This window comes from Gymnodraco acuticeps, unplaced genomic scaffold (assembly GCF_902827175.1).
Source record: "Gymnodraco acuticeps unplaced genomic scaffold, fGymAcu1.1, whole genome shotgun sequence".
Classification (NCBI taxonomy): Eukaryota; Metazoa; Chordata; class Actinopteri; order Perciformes; family Bathydraconidae; genus Gymnodraco; species Gymnodraco acuticeps.
In genome coordinates, this window is record NW_022991385.1 from 150778 (window position 1) to 166836 (window position 16059).

The following is a 16059-nucleotide window of genomic DNA, read 5'->3' on the forward strand; positions in this document are numbered from 1 at the left end:
GGATCTCTTGCTGATGCAGAGCTTCGTTAATCCCTCCTTGTTTCCCCCGATTATCTCTTTTCCTCACAAATGTACTACGAGCTCATCTGAGTTAGCAACTATTATTTCTTGGAATTTCTCCTCATGAGCAAAGAATGCCGGACATGGAACAGGTTTTTATTTAGAAAAATCCGCTTTGCTTTCTTCCTGCCGGCTGTTTGCTTCTTATGGTCTGCAGGTAGCACATGAGAGCCGATCCACTCAATGTTCTCTGATTTAAATTCAATTAGTGGCGCTTTTGTCCTCCCTTAACGCGGTAACACACATCAGAGGATCGTAGTTAGTCTCTTATATAACCCTAAATGAGCTGCGACTGATTACATTGCATTTAGCTGACGCTTTTATCCAAAGCGACTCACAATAAGTACATTCGACCAGGAAGACACAACCTTGAAGAAAACAGAATCATATAAGTACATCAGGTTTCATAGAGCCAAACATTTCAAGTGCTACTCAACTGGCTTTAGATAAGCCAGTCCTTTATTAGTATAAAAGTGATTTGTTAATAGTTCTATCGCTGGAAGTGGAGTCGAAAGAGATGAGTTTTCAGTCTGGAAGGTGTGTAAGCTTTCTGCTGTCCTGATGTCAATGGGAGCTCATTCCACCATCTTGGAGCCAGGATAGCAAACCCACGTGTTTTTGCTGATGGGAACTTGGGTCCCCCTCGCAGCGAGGGTGCAGCGAGTCGTTTGGCTGATGCAGAGCGTAGTGCACGCGCTGGGGTGTACGTTTTAACCATGTCCTGGATGTAGGAAGGGCCAGATCCATTCACAGCATGGTAAGCAAGTACCAGTGTCTTGAAGTGGATTCTAGCAGTTACTGGAAGCCAGTGAAGGGAGCGGAGGAGCGGAGTGGTGTGGGAGAATTTAGGAAGGTTGAAGACCAGACGAGCCGCTGATTATACGCTGCGTTGTAACATGTCTTCTCTCTTTTAAAGACGTTTAAAAAACAGCAAGACGGCGTTGGAGGCTCCTCGCTTCCTGTTCAGAGGGAGGATCAACACCGAGGTGATGGAGGTGGAGAACGTGGACGACGGCACGGGTGAGAAATCCCAAAAAAGCATTTATTTCTCTACGCAGTTACACAGATATGATACTTTATATTTCGAATAGTGAATTTGTTCAACTTGTTCCTGTTCGCGGACGACTCAGCCCTGCTGGTCTCTGACAGGAACAGGTTGCAGGTTGAAAAAACCCTCAGCTCCGAGCTCGGCAGAATCTGCACCTGGCTCGCTGATAATAAACTATCATTACACCTGGGTAAAACAGAGTCCATTCTCTTCGGTTCGAAACATAATCTCAGCAAATCCGACGACTTCTCAGTTGCAGTGGGCGACATTATTGTCACAAGTAAGAAGGAAATTACATACCTAGGATCTATTCTTGAGGCAAACCTCTCCTGTGACAAAATGGCATCCAATGTAATAAAAAAAGTCAATCAAAGAACTAGATTCCTATACCGGATCTCCTCTCTGGTAAACAAAAACACCCTGAAGACTCTGGCAGGAGCACTCATTCAAGAGTACTATGACTATGCTTGCACGTCATGGTACCATAGCACCTCCAAGGCGCTAAAAATAAAACTTCAAACATCGCAACATAAACTGGTCAGACTACTGCTTGACCTTTCATCTAGAACCCACCTCACCTCTGCCCACTTTGACAACCTAGGATGGCTTAGAGTAGACGACAGAGTACAGCTACTTGCAATGGGCCTGGTCTACAAGATCCACTACACCTCTATGGTACCCATGTACATGTCAAAATGCTTCCCAAAGGTCAAGGAATACCATGATCATAACACCAGAGGGAGCTCCACAAATCATGTGAAACCCAGATTTGGCACAAAAAAGGGGGAATACACGTTTCGCAATTATGCCACATCAAGGTGGAACGCTCTTCCCACAACTGTAAAGGAAAGTAAAACTATACTTACCTTCAAAACCTCTCTTAAAGAGCACCTTCGGGGGAGAGCATTGCAAAACTGGCCCCGGTAATGGTACAAATCTCAACCTGTCGTTCAATGGACAGCTTCCCCCCCCCCCATCTATGTATATACTCGCATTTTAGACTCTGTTACTAACTGTATATCTGTAGACTTGGTATGTCTTAAATGTCCGGTTAGGATGTATTAGAACGAAATCTAAAATGTAAATTGTAAATAAGCCATCTGTATGTAAAAAACCACCTGTATGTAAAAAACCACCTGTATGTAAATTGTAAATAAGCCATCTGTATGTCAAATATGTCTTATATGTCTTAAATGACATGATGAATTGGAAATGGGGGACCCTGATGTAAACAAGACGAAAGTCTTTCTCTGGTCTTCATCCCCTTAACAATTGTATGTTTTGAGCTGTACTGTACTGTACCCAATATACAAGCTGTTAATAAACTTTTCAATCAATCAATCAATTTAAGATACTTCACGATACAATCGATACGTTGCATTTAGATGCTTTTTGATTCGATAAGATATAGGGCTATAACGTTCACAGAAGTCACGGTTCAGTACAACAAGAAAAAGCAAAACAAAGCATAATGCATCATTCCAGGTTTGTTATTTATTTTGAACAGTAGAGCAAGTTTCAGTTTACAAATAAGGAACTCTGACATTTTGAATAATTAACTGCATTAAACGGTTAAAACCAAACCACAAACACTCAGATGGCCATATTATCTATAATGGCTGATGTCAAACAAAAAGGTTCAATAAGCTGTAAAACTAAAAAGAATGTCTTGAAAATATTACATCATAAATAATAAGAAAGTGTTTCAAGAGCGCATTCTTTCACACACACATACGGGTATTAGGCCGAGGGCGACACCGTACTTCCGGTATCCGCCATTTTACGCGAGGTGCAAGCAGGCAGAGGGTTTAGCCGTACACCGTCTAGGTGTTGCTAAGCTTCCTGTACTGAATATCATAGTCTTTTGCCTTAATCAATATAGTCAACTCTAAAATACCACATATATGCAATGGCATGATAATATTATTGTGACAAGTGGGGTATTCACCTGGTGTTTCCAGAAGATAGACGTAGATGCAGCCAAAATCGACGCAGTCTGTAAGGGCAATCCGACAACCCACACAGCTCTAGTGTACGCTGGTAACGACCTAGAGCACACCCTCAAGTCCAGAGATGTAATCCGAAGACATGCAGCGATTTCTTCGGTCGTTAATTCAGAAAAAAAACCTAGTGCGCTCTGCCTGGCAACGTTAGCTAGCTGTTTATATTTGCACCTCCAGGATATTTGCACCTCCAGGAAAATGGCGTATTTATATATATATATATGGCGCGCGTTGCATTGTGGGTAGCTCGTGACGTCACTGTGTGTGAAAGAATAGCTGCTGAACTGCTGTTGTCTTTCGCCGGGCTCCGGTGAGTGGCAAATCTGGCTGATGCCTTCTGATATGATTTAGCATGTGTGTTTCCATTAGCATACCGCACCGCTGTCGAACAACGCCGACACACCGTCCTCGTCCGATCCACTACTCGCACTCCATCGTTATTGTAGTCCACAGGGAACCCGAAATGTTCCCACACAGCTGATGTAAAAGAAGCAGGTGGGTTCTAGCTCCTGTGTGTTATCTGAAATCGCCAAACTAACTTTTCTTCTTCTTGTATTTTGTTCGTTTTGTTGTTGTGTTTCTTCTTGTTCTTCATGTGTTGTTTAAGGGCGGCTGGCAAACAGCTTTTAGGCGCAATCCCGCCCCCTGGATTATAAATAGTGTAATGGATACTGCCCTGACTTTTTTCCCACTCGTAAAAAAAAAGGCGTATTCGTCGTGTGCCGAACCGTGACGTCCGAACCGTGACGTCCGAACCGTGACGGGACGAATACGGATAGCGTTACACCCCTACTAAGATATGATTTGCTACTTTACGATACCTTAAGATTTGATAGGATACAGTTTGATTTGATACGATATGTTACTTTATGTTACGAATAGTGAATTTAAGATACTATACTATTCCATATGTTACGATACGATTTGATACTTTTTGATTCGATAAGATAAGATTTGCTACTTTATGATATGATTTGTTAATTATTTGATTATTTTATGGTAATTATTATTATATCATTGAGAGTAAACACGGAGCTAATGCAGTGTGGCTAAAACAGGAGTGGCCTTTTTAGGTATTTTTAAACATGTATAGAAGAACAGGTGGTAGAAGACGTGAAACCTCTACATCTGACCTCCTTAATTGATGCATTTAGGGGGATGAAGATGAAGATGAAGATAAGAATGGCCCTTTGAGTCATTCCCATTATTTCTGGCCGTCTTCGCACTCTTTATCTCCGTCTCTGTGGAACTTTTCTGAGCACCTGGTGGTTCAAACCGCTGATGGATGGTTCCTCCTCTCTTCCTCGTCTATCTCATTAGGGGAGAGCAGCGATAATCAATGGAGTGCTCAATGGAGTCGAGACACAGCTCTACCTCAACAGCCTCAAGATGGATGCTGTTTGGGGGAATTGGAAAACCCACTCCTGTGTATAATGCATCCCACAGCTCTCTGCTCTGCTTCCTGTTCGAGAGCCAATGCAATCACACTATATGATAATACTTTATCATTGAAGTCTGACATGTTTGTGCATCTCAGCAGCTCCATTTGCAACGTCAACATTAAGATAAGAAATAAGAAAACAGACATTGAACCTCACAGTAGATTTGATCTGGGATTAAACACGTTTTAAGGATTTATTTTCAAGAGACTCGTTGTTTTCAATACTTCTTTTAGTCATGTGACCTATGTCATACCAGAAACGATGAATCTTTGCATGGATATTCAGAAAAGAAAGTAGTTTTTTGTAGTTTATCCAATCTGAAAATAAGATGCACCTTTCTGATTGGATGACTGCAGCCTTAATGAGTCAGAAAGATAGACATATTGATGACTGTGTTGATCTGTTGAAGTGAAACTTGTGTGTGTGTGTGTTTCAGCGGATTACCACAGCAGCGGGAACATCGTGAACAACGGCTGGAAGATCCACAACACGGCGAAGAACAAATGGTTCGTGTGTATGGCCAAGAGTCCGGAGGAGAAGCAGGAATGGCTGGAGGCCGTCATGAAGGAGAGGGAGCGCCGCAAGAGTAAGAGATCAATATATCTGTAGATCAAACAGCTCAGGCAAGAGTAAGAATCAGAGTTATCAATATCTGTAGATCAAACAGCTGGTTGGTTGATTGGTTGTTGGGTGGCTGGTTTATGAATTGGTTTGTTGGTTGGATGGATGGTTGTTGATTGATTGATGGATGGGTTGGTTGGTTGATTGGTTTATGAATTGGTTTGTTGGTTTGTTGGTTGGTTGATTGGTTGATTGATGGATGGGTTGGTTGGTTGGTTGGTTGGTTGATTGATGGTTGGTTGGTTGGTTGGTTGATGGATGGATGGATGGGTTGGTTGGTTTGTTGGTTGGTTGATTGGTTTGGTTGGTTGGTTGGTTGGTTGGTTTGTTGATTGGTTGGTTGGTTGATTGATTGATGGATGGGTTGGTTTGTTGGTTGGTTGGTTGATTGGTTGGTTGGTTGGTTGGTTGGTTGGTGTTGGTTGGTTGGTTGGTTGGTTGTTGTTGGTTGGTTGGTTGGTTGTTGGTTGGTTGGTTGGTTTGTTGGTTGGTTGGTTGGTTGGTTGATGGATGGGTTGGTTGGTTTGTTGGTTGGTTGGTTGATTGATGGATGGGTTGGTTGGTTTGTTGGTTGTTTGGTTGGTTGGTTGGTTGAATGATTGATGGATTGCTTGAATGATGAATTGGTTGATTTGGTTGGTTGGTTGGTTGTTTAATTGATAAGTTAATTGATTGATTGATAATCTCCCCCTCAGGTCTTCGGCTGGGCATGGAGCAGGACACCTGGGTGATGGTGTCAGAGAAAGGAGAGAAGCTCTACCAGCTGATGAGCAGAGGAAACCTCATCAAGGACCGCAAGCGCAAACTCACCACCTTCCCCAAGTGCTTCCTGGGAAGGTAAGACCCTCTCTCCACCAAAACACTGAGTGAAGTAGTGAGTCATTTGTTTATAAGCAGCGGGTATGAATATGTCTTTCTATTTGATGGAAAGTACGCAGAGTTTTGAGTCAAATATACAAAGACCTGCAGAACATGCTGATATCTTCAGAACAGATTACACATTGTTTTAAGTTGGCAAGACTTTCTAAAGACGGCAGCTGAAGACGAAAGAAGCGTCGGCTCTTTTTGTGTGTGAATGTCTCATGAATCTGATTTAGGGATTAGTGGCGTGGCATCTGGGGTTTAAATACCAGCCGTAAATCAGAGCAGAGATTCCTGCACGCTCTCTTCCTGTCTCAGTTAGAGCATCTGCAACATGTGCACAGACACATGAGTGCAAACACTTCCTGCTTTGCTGCTAGGTGAGAATATTTACTGTAAATCCTTAAGCTGTTTTTAAACATCCATCCTCCAGCTTTCATCAGATGTCTCGCTGTCAGATAGCTTTTCATGCAAAGTATACAGTTAGTTTGAGTTGAGCTTCCAGAGTTTAATCCTGCCCCGAAACACTCTTTGCATTTACAATATAAATACTTCAAAAGTCAAAATGAACCTGCATGGATTTGGAATCAGTGCTGATTTGCGTAGGATCCAAATCTGGAACAGCAACAATTAGTCATTATAATTATTTATTCATGAGGAAATGTGGCTTCCAGCCTCTTAGATAAGGAGATCTGCTGCCTCTCTGCTTTTTATGATGATAACGTCAATATATTTGACATTATAGGACCTTTTATTGGACTTTGAGAAACTGAGATGGACATTTTTGTCTATTTTCTAATAATAACAATCTATTTTATTAATAGAGTGCTTTCAAAGGTACTCAAACACACTCTAAATGTGCAGGTTAAATACATAGAAAAGCCGTTCTGAAAAGGCGAGTTCACACATGATACATTTGAACATTGAGACGTTTTATTTCCCAGTGTTTTTTTACCCGAAATCGACGCCTTTTCAAACCTTTTTCTGGATAATAAAAGCCACAAACATCTGGCTGCAGCTGGACAACATGATATGCATGCCCTACATGCAATACTTCAACAGATACATACTAACTAAAGAACAAACCACACACATCACAGATATATCAAATGTACCCCCTACCCTTATAAAATGTCTATTACAGCTTTTTTATATACGCTGTGCAATTAAATAATAAAGTTTAACAAGACCTCTTCCTGTATTTATCCTATCGGCACCAACGCCTCTCAGTTTCCATCTGTTTGAATGTTTTTACAGATGTATGTGTCGTCTGGCAATAATCACACGAGCTAAAACACAATCCCAGTTATTTTTAGGAGAGGAGGGGGGGGGATATAAAACCATCACAAAGCCATAGCTGTGGTTTGATGGAGAGGAGGGGGGGGATATAAAACCATCACAAAGCCATAGCTGTGGTTTGATGGAGAGGAGGACATGGCTCTGCAGGACGAAGTAAACGAACACCTGAGAGAGATGGAAGCCACACCTCCACTCCCTCCTTTGTGAAGCTTTGATTCCCAACGCCTCCTCTTTCTCCATTTGATTGTTTGAACGCTGACGGCTATTTCTGGATCTCCTCCTCTTCCTCCTCTTCCTCCTCTTCCTCCTCTTCTTCAGATCTGTGGTTGGGTCGCAGTGACAGTTTTAATTGATCAAAGGAAATGTGTGTGGCAGCCGCAGCTTTAACATCCAGTTTCAAATATAAAACAAAGGAGAGATTTGGAGAGTCGCTCTCGTTCCTCCTCCTCCCCTCGCTCCACGATCAGATCTAAACTCCTCAAAGTGTTCGCAGCGTCTGTGACCCTGATCCTCCGTGAGAAGCTCACCTCTCTAACGCTGGGTGCTTTCCTCCAGAGGTTGGCGTCCCATGGCGCTTATTTTTGCCGGAGGAGCGAGGGGCGAGGGGCGAGGGGCGAGGGGCGAGGGGCGAGGGGCGAGGGGCGAGGGGCGAGGGGCGAGGAGCGAGGAGCGAGGGGCGAGGGGCGAGGGGCGAGGGGCGAGGGCCGAGGAGCGATAATGGAGGAGCGATAATGGAGGAGCGATAACCGAGGAACCAGCAGACCATCCTCCGATGAAATCCTCAGACACTCGCCCCGCCCCCTTACTGTGTATCGCTCACTGATTGGACGAGGCAGTGCATGCACTGATCTCATGCTTCTTGACATGAGAGCAGTTTCCCAGCGGAGTGAAGAAAACACATGAACCTCACGGGACTCACTCCTCAGTTTATACCGTGTTTTGTTTCAATTCATGTTTCATTTAGTTACAAATATGTGAAATATCTGAACAACAAAGTGGTCAAAACATGTTTTATTCATTTATTGGAAACATTTTCATGATCGCTTTTTTCGTTTATACATTTTAAGAATGGCGTTTATCTTTTTTGAGAAAGTTCTTATTGTATTTAATGTATTATGGTCTACAACAGATGATACAAATGTTAGAGTCAGTAAATGTGTGCTAACAGAGGCGGGGGTGTGTGTGGAAACAACGGGGACAGAGCTGCTGTCAGACGATCAGCTGTGCAGCGTCGCTTCACGTGACGCTCCGGAGGAAAGGACGTCCCATTGCTCTTAAAACTCATTTCCCTGCTTCTCGTGGTTTCCTTGCGTCTCTCCTTGCTTCCTTGGAGGGAGGGGCTAGACGCAGGGAAACGACGCAAGTGAGGGACGCAAGGATTCTATTGAACCGACCTGAGACGCAGCCCGAGTCTCTGAAGGATCCTCTTTCTCTCATCCTGTCTGAGGATCCGATGCTGTTTGTTTCCTCTTCTCGTTGTAAAAGCTGCTTCATCTTTCATTCCCATCATCCCCAAACCCTGCTGAATTCACCGTGCGTCTGAAACACATGAAGTCCAACTGAAGCCACAGCAGTAAATCAATCCTCTGACGAGAAGGTGTTTGTTTTCACAGTAAATGTTGGACCCAGCTTCTCTCCTCAGATCACCTCTCTGTGAGCGCTGGGGGTTTCCCATGATGCTTTGTTGTGTGTGTTGTAATGATGTGTGTGTGTGTGTGTGTCCGCAGTGAGTTTGTGTCCTGGCTGATGGACATGGGGGAGACAGGGAACCCAGAGGAGGGGGTTCACCTGGGTCAGGCTCTGCTGGAGAACGGCATCATCCACCATGGTATGATGTCACATGTACTGCCTCTGGTTTGATCTTTGTTAGTTTTCCCAAATCTAAAGCAAACCTTCCGGAGTCTCATTTACGTGGCGCCGCGGGATGGGAAGCAACTCATGGTCTGCAGATTCTCTTCTCAAATAAACTCCATAGTGTTCTTGAGTTGCTCTTCGTTCAGATCCTTGTCTCAAACCATCTGTATATTGTTTCCAGGCAGTCCTTGAAGATTTCAATTGACCTTATCTTTTATTTTCAGTCACAGACAAACACCAGTTCAAACCCGAACCTGTTCTTTATCGTTTCCGTTACGACGACGGCACGTACCACCCGCGCAGCGACATGCACGACGTCATATCCAAGGTAGAAGCAGATCCTCTTCACGTTTAAACCACATTTAACTCGTGTGTAACTTAAACACCTGTCCCTGTTTCTTCTCAGGGCGTCCGTCTGTTCTGCCGTCTGCACAGCCTCTTCACTCCCGTCATCAGGTACGACGACACGTTTCTTTTTGACTCTACGCAACTAAAAAAGAGGGAAATATGGCGGTGAACTTTGAGTTAATTGATTAACGAGGAGAGGAGGACAGATGGGGAGAAAACTGTCTTTCAGAAGTAGCTTAGGAACATATGCTGCGCAGATACTGTGAGGAACCCTTCTTGGTGCTTCATGTCATCAATAGAAGTAAAAGTACAAGTACTCAGATCTTGTAGTGAAGTTATAAGTACTCAGATCTTGTAGTGAAGTTATAAGTACTCAGATCTTGTACTTGAGTAAAAGTAGAAGTACTCAGATCTTGTACTTGAGTAAAAGTAGAAGTACTCAGATGTTGTACTTGAGTCAAAGTAGAAGTACTCCGATCTTGTACTTGAGTAAAAGTAGAAGTACTCAGATGTTGTACTTGAGTAAAAGTAGAAGTACTCAGATCTTGTACTTGAGTAAAAGTAGAAGTACTCAGATGTTGTACTTGAGTAAAAGTAGAAGTACTCAGATCTTGTACTTGAGTAAAAGTAGAAGTACCAGAGTGTAGGAATACTCTGTTACAGTAAAAGTCCTGCATTCAAAATGTTCCTCAAGTGAAAGTAGAAAAGTATTCTCATCAAAATATAGTGAAAGACAGTAAAAGTAGTCGTTGTGCAGATTGGTCCATTTCAGAATAATATATATGATATGTTTTATAATGATTGATCATGAAAGTGTTCTCAAAGCTGGTGAAGGTGCAGCTAGTTTGAATGGCTTTGTATACTGCAGGGTAGCTGGTGGATTTACTCCAGGTGGAACTAAAGTCTGATTCAACACTTGATTATATTTCACATCATTCATCCAGATCTGTGAAGTAACTAAAGGTATTAAAATACATGTAGTGGAGGAAAAGTACACCATGTACCACTGACTTGTGTTTACTGCCAACCTAAAAGTACCTCAAAAATAGTAATCAATAATGTATTGAAAAGTTATTTGGCTGATTGTTGTATATCGGCTCAGCCAGGTTATATGGGAGGCCCAGTCTACGACAGGTCACTCATTTTGAAATATTAAACTTGGTTTTCTTTTCTTTAATTGTTCATCCTCGTGTGGAATGCTATCACGAAACACACATTTGGTTGTTTATAGCATACAGAACATCTGATTTAATGTGAGGTAGGGAAATAATCATTTGAGTATGTGTATATAAATATGTAATTTACAACAGCTGTAAGATGCTTGAAAAGCTGGATAATGCACCTTGAAAATGCTTAAAGTGCTTGAATTTGACTTTGGAAAAGGTGTAAGAACCCTGTGAATGTTTCTCTGCAGCTTTCCACTCATCAGATGCTCCTATTGGCTGGCGCTGTAACACATTGTATTGCTGTGGTTATTTGGTGAAAGGAGATGTGTGGTCTTCCTCCTCTGCTGAGTCCTCACAGTATCTTTGGGTCCAATGCATTCACTACAGTTGCATATGAGTGCTGCTGTGGAGCATTTGAAAGAGGCCACGTTACAGTGAGTGAGACCGACCGCATGAAGCTGCTGGAAGTAAACATTGAGTTCTTTAAAATGATGCAAAATACAGATTTCTTTATTCAACACTGCTATTGTTGAAGTTCTGGTCCTGGTTTAGAGCCGTGTGTGTGTGTGTGTGTGTGTGTGTGTGTGTGTGTGTGTGTGTGTGTGTGTGTGTGTGTGTGTGTGTGTGTGTGTGTGTGTGTGTGTGTGTGTGTGTGTGTGTGTGTGTGTGTGTGTGTGTGTGTGTGTGTGTGTGTGTGTGTGTGTGTGTGTGTGTGTGTGTGTGTGTGTGTGTGTGTGTGTGTGTGTGTGTGTGTGTGTGTGTGTGTGTGTGTGTGTGTGTGTGTGTGTGTGTGTGTGTGTGTGTGTGTGCCTATCAAGGCCTTTGTGTTTGTGCCCGCAGAACAGATTTAATTTCACACAAAATATAAAACTCTCGGCTGCTGCTATGTTTCTGTTTGAACTCCTGAAAGCCTGGAGGAGGATGTGTGTGTGTTGGCATTCAGTCCCAAACCTCGTGACGTAGACACCCTTGAGTGTGTGTGTGTGTGTGTGTGTGGTACAATGCAGCGCAGGGCCTGGGAAACGCCAGAGTTTAATTGGAGCAGCCGGACCCTGAATAATTAGGTATAATTTCCTGGCCGAGCGAGAGATGAAGTGAAGCGGGGAGCGAACACACACACACACACACACACACACACACACACACACACACACACACACACACACACACACACACACACACACACACACACATACACATACATTTGAATACTTTATTTGGTTCCACAAATTATATTACATAAGACAGGGAATCAAATATATCGGGGCTAAGCAGCACAGAGCACTTAAGGGAACACATAGCACCTCCTTCTCCACACGGCTAAGCTGCAGCCTTAGGGGAACACATAGCACCTCCTTCTCCACACGGCTAAGCTGCAGCCTTAGGGAACACATAGCACCTCCTTCTCCACACGGCTAAGCTGCAGCCTTAAGGGAACACATAGCACCTCCTTCTCCACACGGCTAAGCTGCAGCCTTAAGGGAACACATAGCACCTCCTTCTCCACACGGCTAAGCAGCAGCCTTAAGGGAACACATAGCACCTCCTTCTCCACATGGCTAAGCTGCAGCCTTAGGGGAACACATAGCACCTCCTTCTCCACACGGCTAAGCTGCAGCCTTAGGGGAACACATAGCATCTCCTTCTCCACACGGCTAAGCTGCAGCCTTAGGGGAACACATAGCACCTCCTTCTCCACACGGCTAAGCTGCAGCCTTAGGGGAACACATAGCACCTCCTTCTCCACACGGCTAAGCTGCAGCCTTAGGGGAACACATAGCACCTCCTTCTCCACACGGCTAAGCTGCAGCCTTAGGGGAACACATAGCACCTCCTTCTCCACATGGCTAAGCTGCAGCCTTAAGGGAACACATAGCACCTCCTTCTCCACACGGCTAAGCTGCAGCCTTAAGGGAACACATAGCACCTCCTTCTCCACACGGCTAAGCTGCAGCCTTAGGGGAACACATAGCACCTCCTTCTCCACACGGCTAAGCTGCAGCCTTAAGGGAACACATAGCACCTCCTTCTCCACACGGCTAAGCTGCAGCCTTAGGGGAACACATAGCACCTCCTTCTTCACATGGCTAAGCTGCAGCCTTAAGGGAACACATAGCACCTCCTTCTCCACACGGCTAAGCTGCAGCCTTAGGGGAACACATAGCACCTCCTTCTTCACATGGCTAAGCTGCAGCCTTAGGGGAACACATAGCACCTCCTTCTCCACACGGCTAAGCTGCAGCCTTAGGGGAACACATAGCACCTCCTTCTCCACACGGCTAAGCTGCAGCCTTAGGGGAACACATAGCACCTCCTTCTCCACACGGCTAAGCTGCAGCCTTAGGGGAACACATAGCACCTCCTTCTCCACACGGCTAAGCTGCAGCCTTAGGGGAACACATAGCATCTCCATATAGCATTTGTTTGGCTTTTCTCTTTGACATTCCAGCAACTCTCAGACCAATCACGGTGCTTTTATATACATGGCCAAGACTTCCGAATATGAGTATGCTATGCACATCGAGCAGTGGTTGGTATTTGATATACTTGTCCTGGAAAGCCTGGTCCATGCACAGGTCAAAGGCACAGCCTACTTCTAACATTAGCACCTCCCTGTGGAGTCAACAGAAACCACATCAGGTGTATTGGGATGTCAGCAAAGACATCGTTGGTGAAGCCAAACCGTTCTGGTAGCTCTCTAGCGTGCTTGTACATTGCTGCGCTAGATGGTAAGATGTTTCGTACCGCATCAGACACAATGTCCACAGTACGGTCATGCCGGCTATGTACAGGCGTCTGTATGCATTACATCCATGTGTTATGTGTGCAATGGATTCTAGGCGTTGTTGTGAATCCTGATGGTTTAAACAGAATGGAGTGTGAATGCGAGGGTACCAGGTGGACAGGTTGTACTCAGTGGGTAATACCTGCAGTCTTGCTTTGATGGTAAATGTCAGAACATCCTCACCGACAGCGGCGTTCTGAAACACTGAGTGTGAGACTGAGTGGTCAGCAAACCCCAAACAGGCCTGTAGTCTGAGTCCACACCAGTGCTGCCTGATCTCAGACTGCTTCGTGCTGAGCAGAACCCTCCTTGCAGAGTCTCTGTGCAGTTCCACAGTCTCTTCCTGAGGTGTTGTGATGTCGGCCTTCACAACCACACTGGGGTCTGTGATCAGTTCATCAGAGACTTCAGTCTGTGTGTTGAGTCACACACACACACACACACACACACACACACACACACACACACACACACACACACACACACACACACACACACACACACACACACACACACACACACACACACACACACACACACACACACACACACCAGAGGTGTGGACTCGAGTCACATGACTTGGACTCGAGTCACCAATTTGATGACTTTGGACTCGACTTGACAACATCACAAAACACTTGCGACTCGACTTGGACTTGAACACCAATGACTCGGGACTTGACTTGGACTTGAGCCTTCTGACTTGAGGTGACTTGCTACTTTAATTCAGAGGTCTCCAACACGCCGATCGCGAGCTGCCGCTAGAAGAGCAGACTCCCGTCGGGGAGAGCAGAATCTTCAGCCGCTCCTCCTCTTGCTGAGAATCCTTGCAGGCAGGGGCGGGTCTTTATTTAGCTGGGCCACCATGCGGCCAATCATATGCGAGGACACACTAGGATCATACCATTATGTGAAAGAAGGGTGGGGGGCACAGCATGTGTAGTGGTACAGGCCAGCTGCACAGAGCGACGGGGAGCTGGATTTAAATGCAAGCGCGTCGGAAAAAGTCAAGAAATGAGCGAAAACTGAAAAAAGAAGCAGCATCTGGCTGCTTTTCAATGATACTGGAGAAAGAGCTGAGAGCAGGATCTGTAAAATGAAAATAACTTTTTTTTGGTAACCACTCAGGATTTATTGTCAGAGGTGGGAGAAGTTCAGATCTTGTACTTGAGTAAAAGTACCAGAGTGTAGGAATACTCGGTTACAATAAAAAGTCCTGCATTCAAAATGTTACAAGTAAAAGTACAAAAGTATTAGCATCAGAATATACTTAAAGTACCACCTGCAGAGGGATCTAGATGCAGGTGTTCTTTATAGAGACGCCTCGCTGCACATTATCCCTTGCATAAAGATAGATTGTGGGTCCCTTACAACATGTTGTACACAGTGGAAATAAACATTCTGGTTACCTCAACATCAGGGATCTTATCCATTAAACTCCTTCTGAATCAAACCGTCACGGTAGCCTCACCTTACTGATCCCTCTTAAATTAGAAAAACACACGTTACTTTACCAGCAGAGAGAAAATGGATTATTAAATTATTAATGAGACTAATAAAGAGCTGTTTGATTATTAAGTATTATTCTGTTGATCGATGTCATTACATTTGGTGAAAAACACATAATGACTTGTTTATGACTCGTTTTGTCAAAGTTTAGGACTTGACTTGAACTTGAGCGCAAAGACTTGAGACTTGACTCGGACTTGCAAAACAATGACTTGGTCCCACCTCTGACACACACGCACGCACTCACGCATGCACACACACACACACACACACGCACTCATGCATGCACACACACACACACACACACGCACACACGCACACGCACACACACACGCACTCACTCACGCATGCACACACACACACACACACACGCACTCACGCATGCACACACACACACACGCACTCACGCATGCACACACACACACGCACACACGCACACGCACACACACGCACTCACGCATGCACACACACACACACACACACACACACACACACACACACACACACACACACACACGCACACGCACACGCACACACAGTGGAACGTTAAAAAATGCAATGACGAGGTTTTTTAATCTGCACAAAGCAAAAGTCGTCATACATTTTCTTCACACCATTTCAAACAAATAAGAGCACGTTTGTCCTCCAGAAACTCGACGTTATGGGTGCATGTGTAGGGTTTCCTAGAATAAACAACGACATCTTCAGGTATGTTGCACTTTCTGCATCCATTCCTCCCAAAGAATGAATTTGAAATCTTCATCCATTTCCCCCGACAATGTCAGCGTGGACTTTCCTCTGCACAGCGAGTTAGAAACCTCCCTGACCTCAGAGAGCTGTTTGCTCCCCCCGACATATGGCTGCTCACTGGACGATGTTGCCCCCATCCTTCACTCTGACAGGAGGTACTTTCGCCTCCTCTGCACCAAGTGTGTGAATATAGAGGATTTCAGATGCTTTACACGACGTACGCTGACAGGCTTTATAGGTTTCAAGGCTTAGTGGAGATGTGGCAATGAGAAACTGAAGGCTCCTCCAACAGAGCAACGTGAATATATATATA

At 44.5% G+C, this 16059-nt stretch overlaps 1 protein-coding gene across 1 annotated transcript in view; it reads left to right on the forward strand.

The window, feature by feature from the left end:
• Nucleotides 1–16059, forward strand: part of prex2 (phosphatidylinositol-3,4,5-trisphosphate-dependent Rac exchange factor 2) — a gene marked incomplete at its 3' end in the record, with an annotated part of 94568 nt that overhangs the window by 46072 nt on the left and 32437 nt on the right. The window contains exons 8-13 of the mRNA XM_034241316.1: nucleotides 977–1080; nucleotides 4990–5139; nucleotides 5870–6011; nucleotides 9062–9162; nucleotides 9413–9516; nucleotides 9595–9644. Coding sequence (XP_034097207.1) covers nucleotides 977–1080; nucleotides 4990–5139; nucleotides 5870–6011; nucleotides 9062–9162; nucleotides 9413–9516; nucleotides 9595–9644 — 651 coding nt within the window. The remainder of the gene's footprint in view (nucleotides 1–976; nucleotides 1081–4989; nucleotides 5140–5869; nucleotides 6012–9061; nucleotides 9163–9412; nucleotides 9517–9594; nucleotides 9645–16059) is intronic.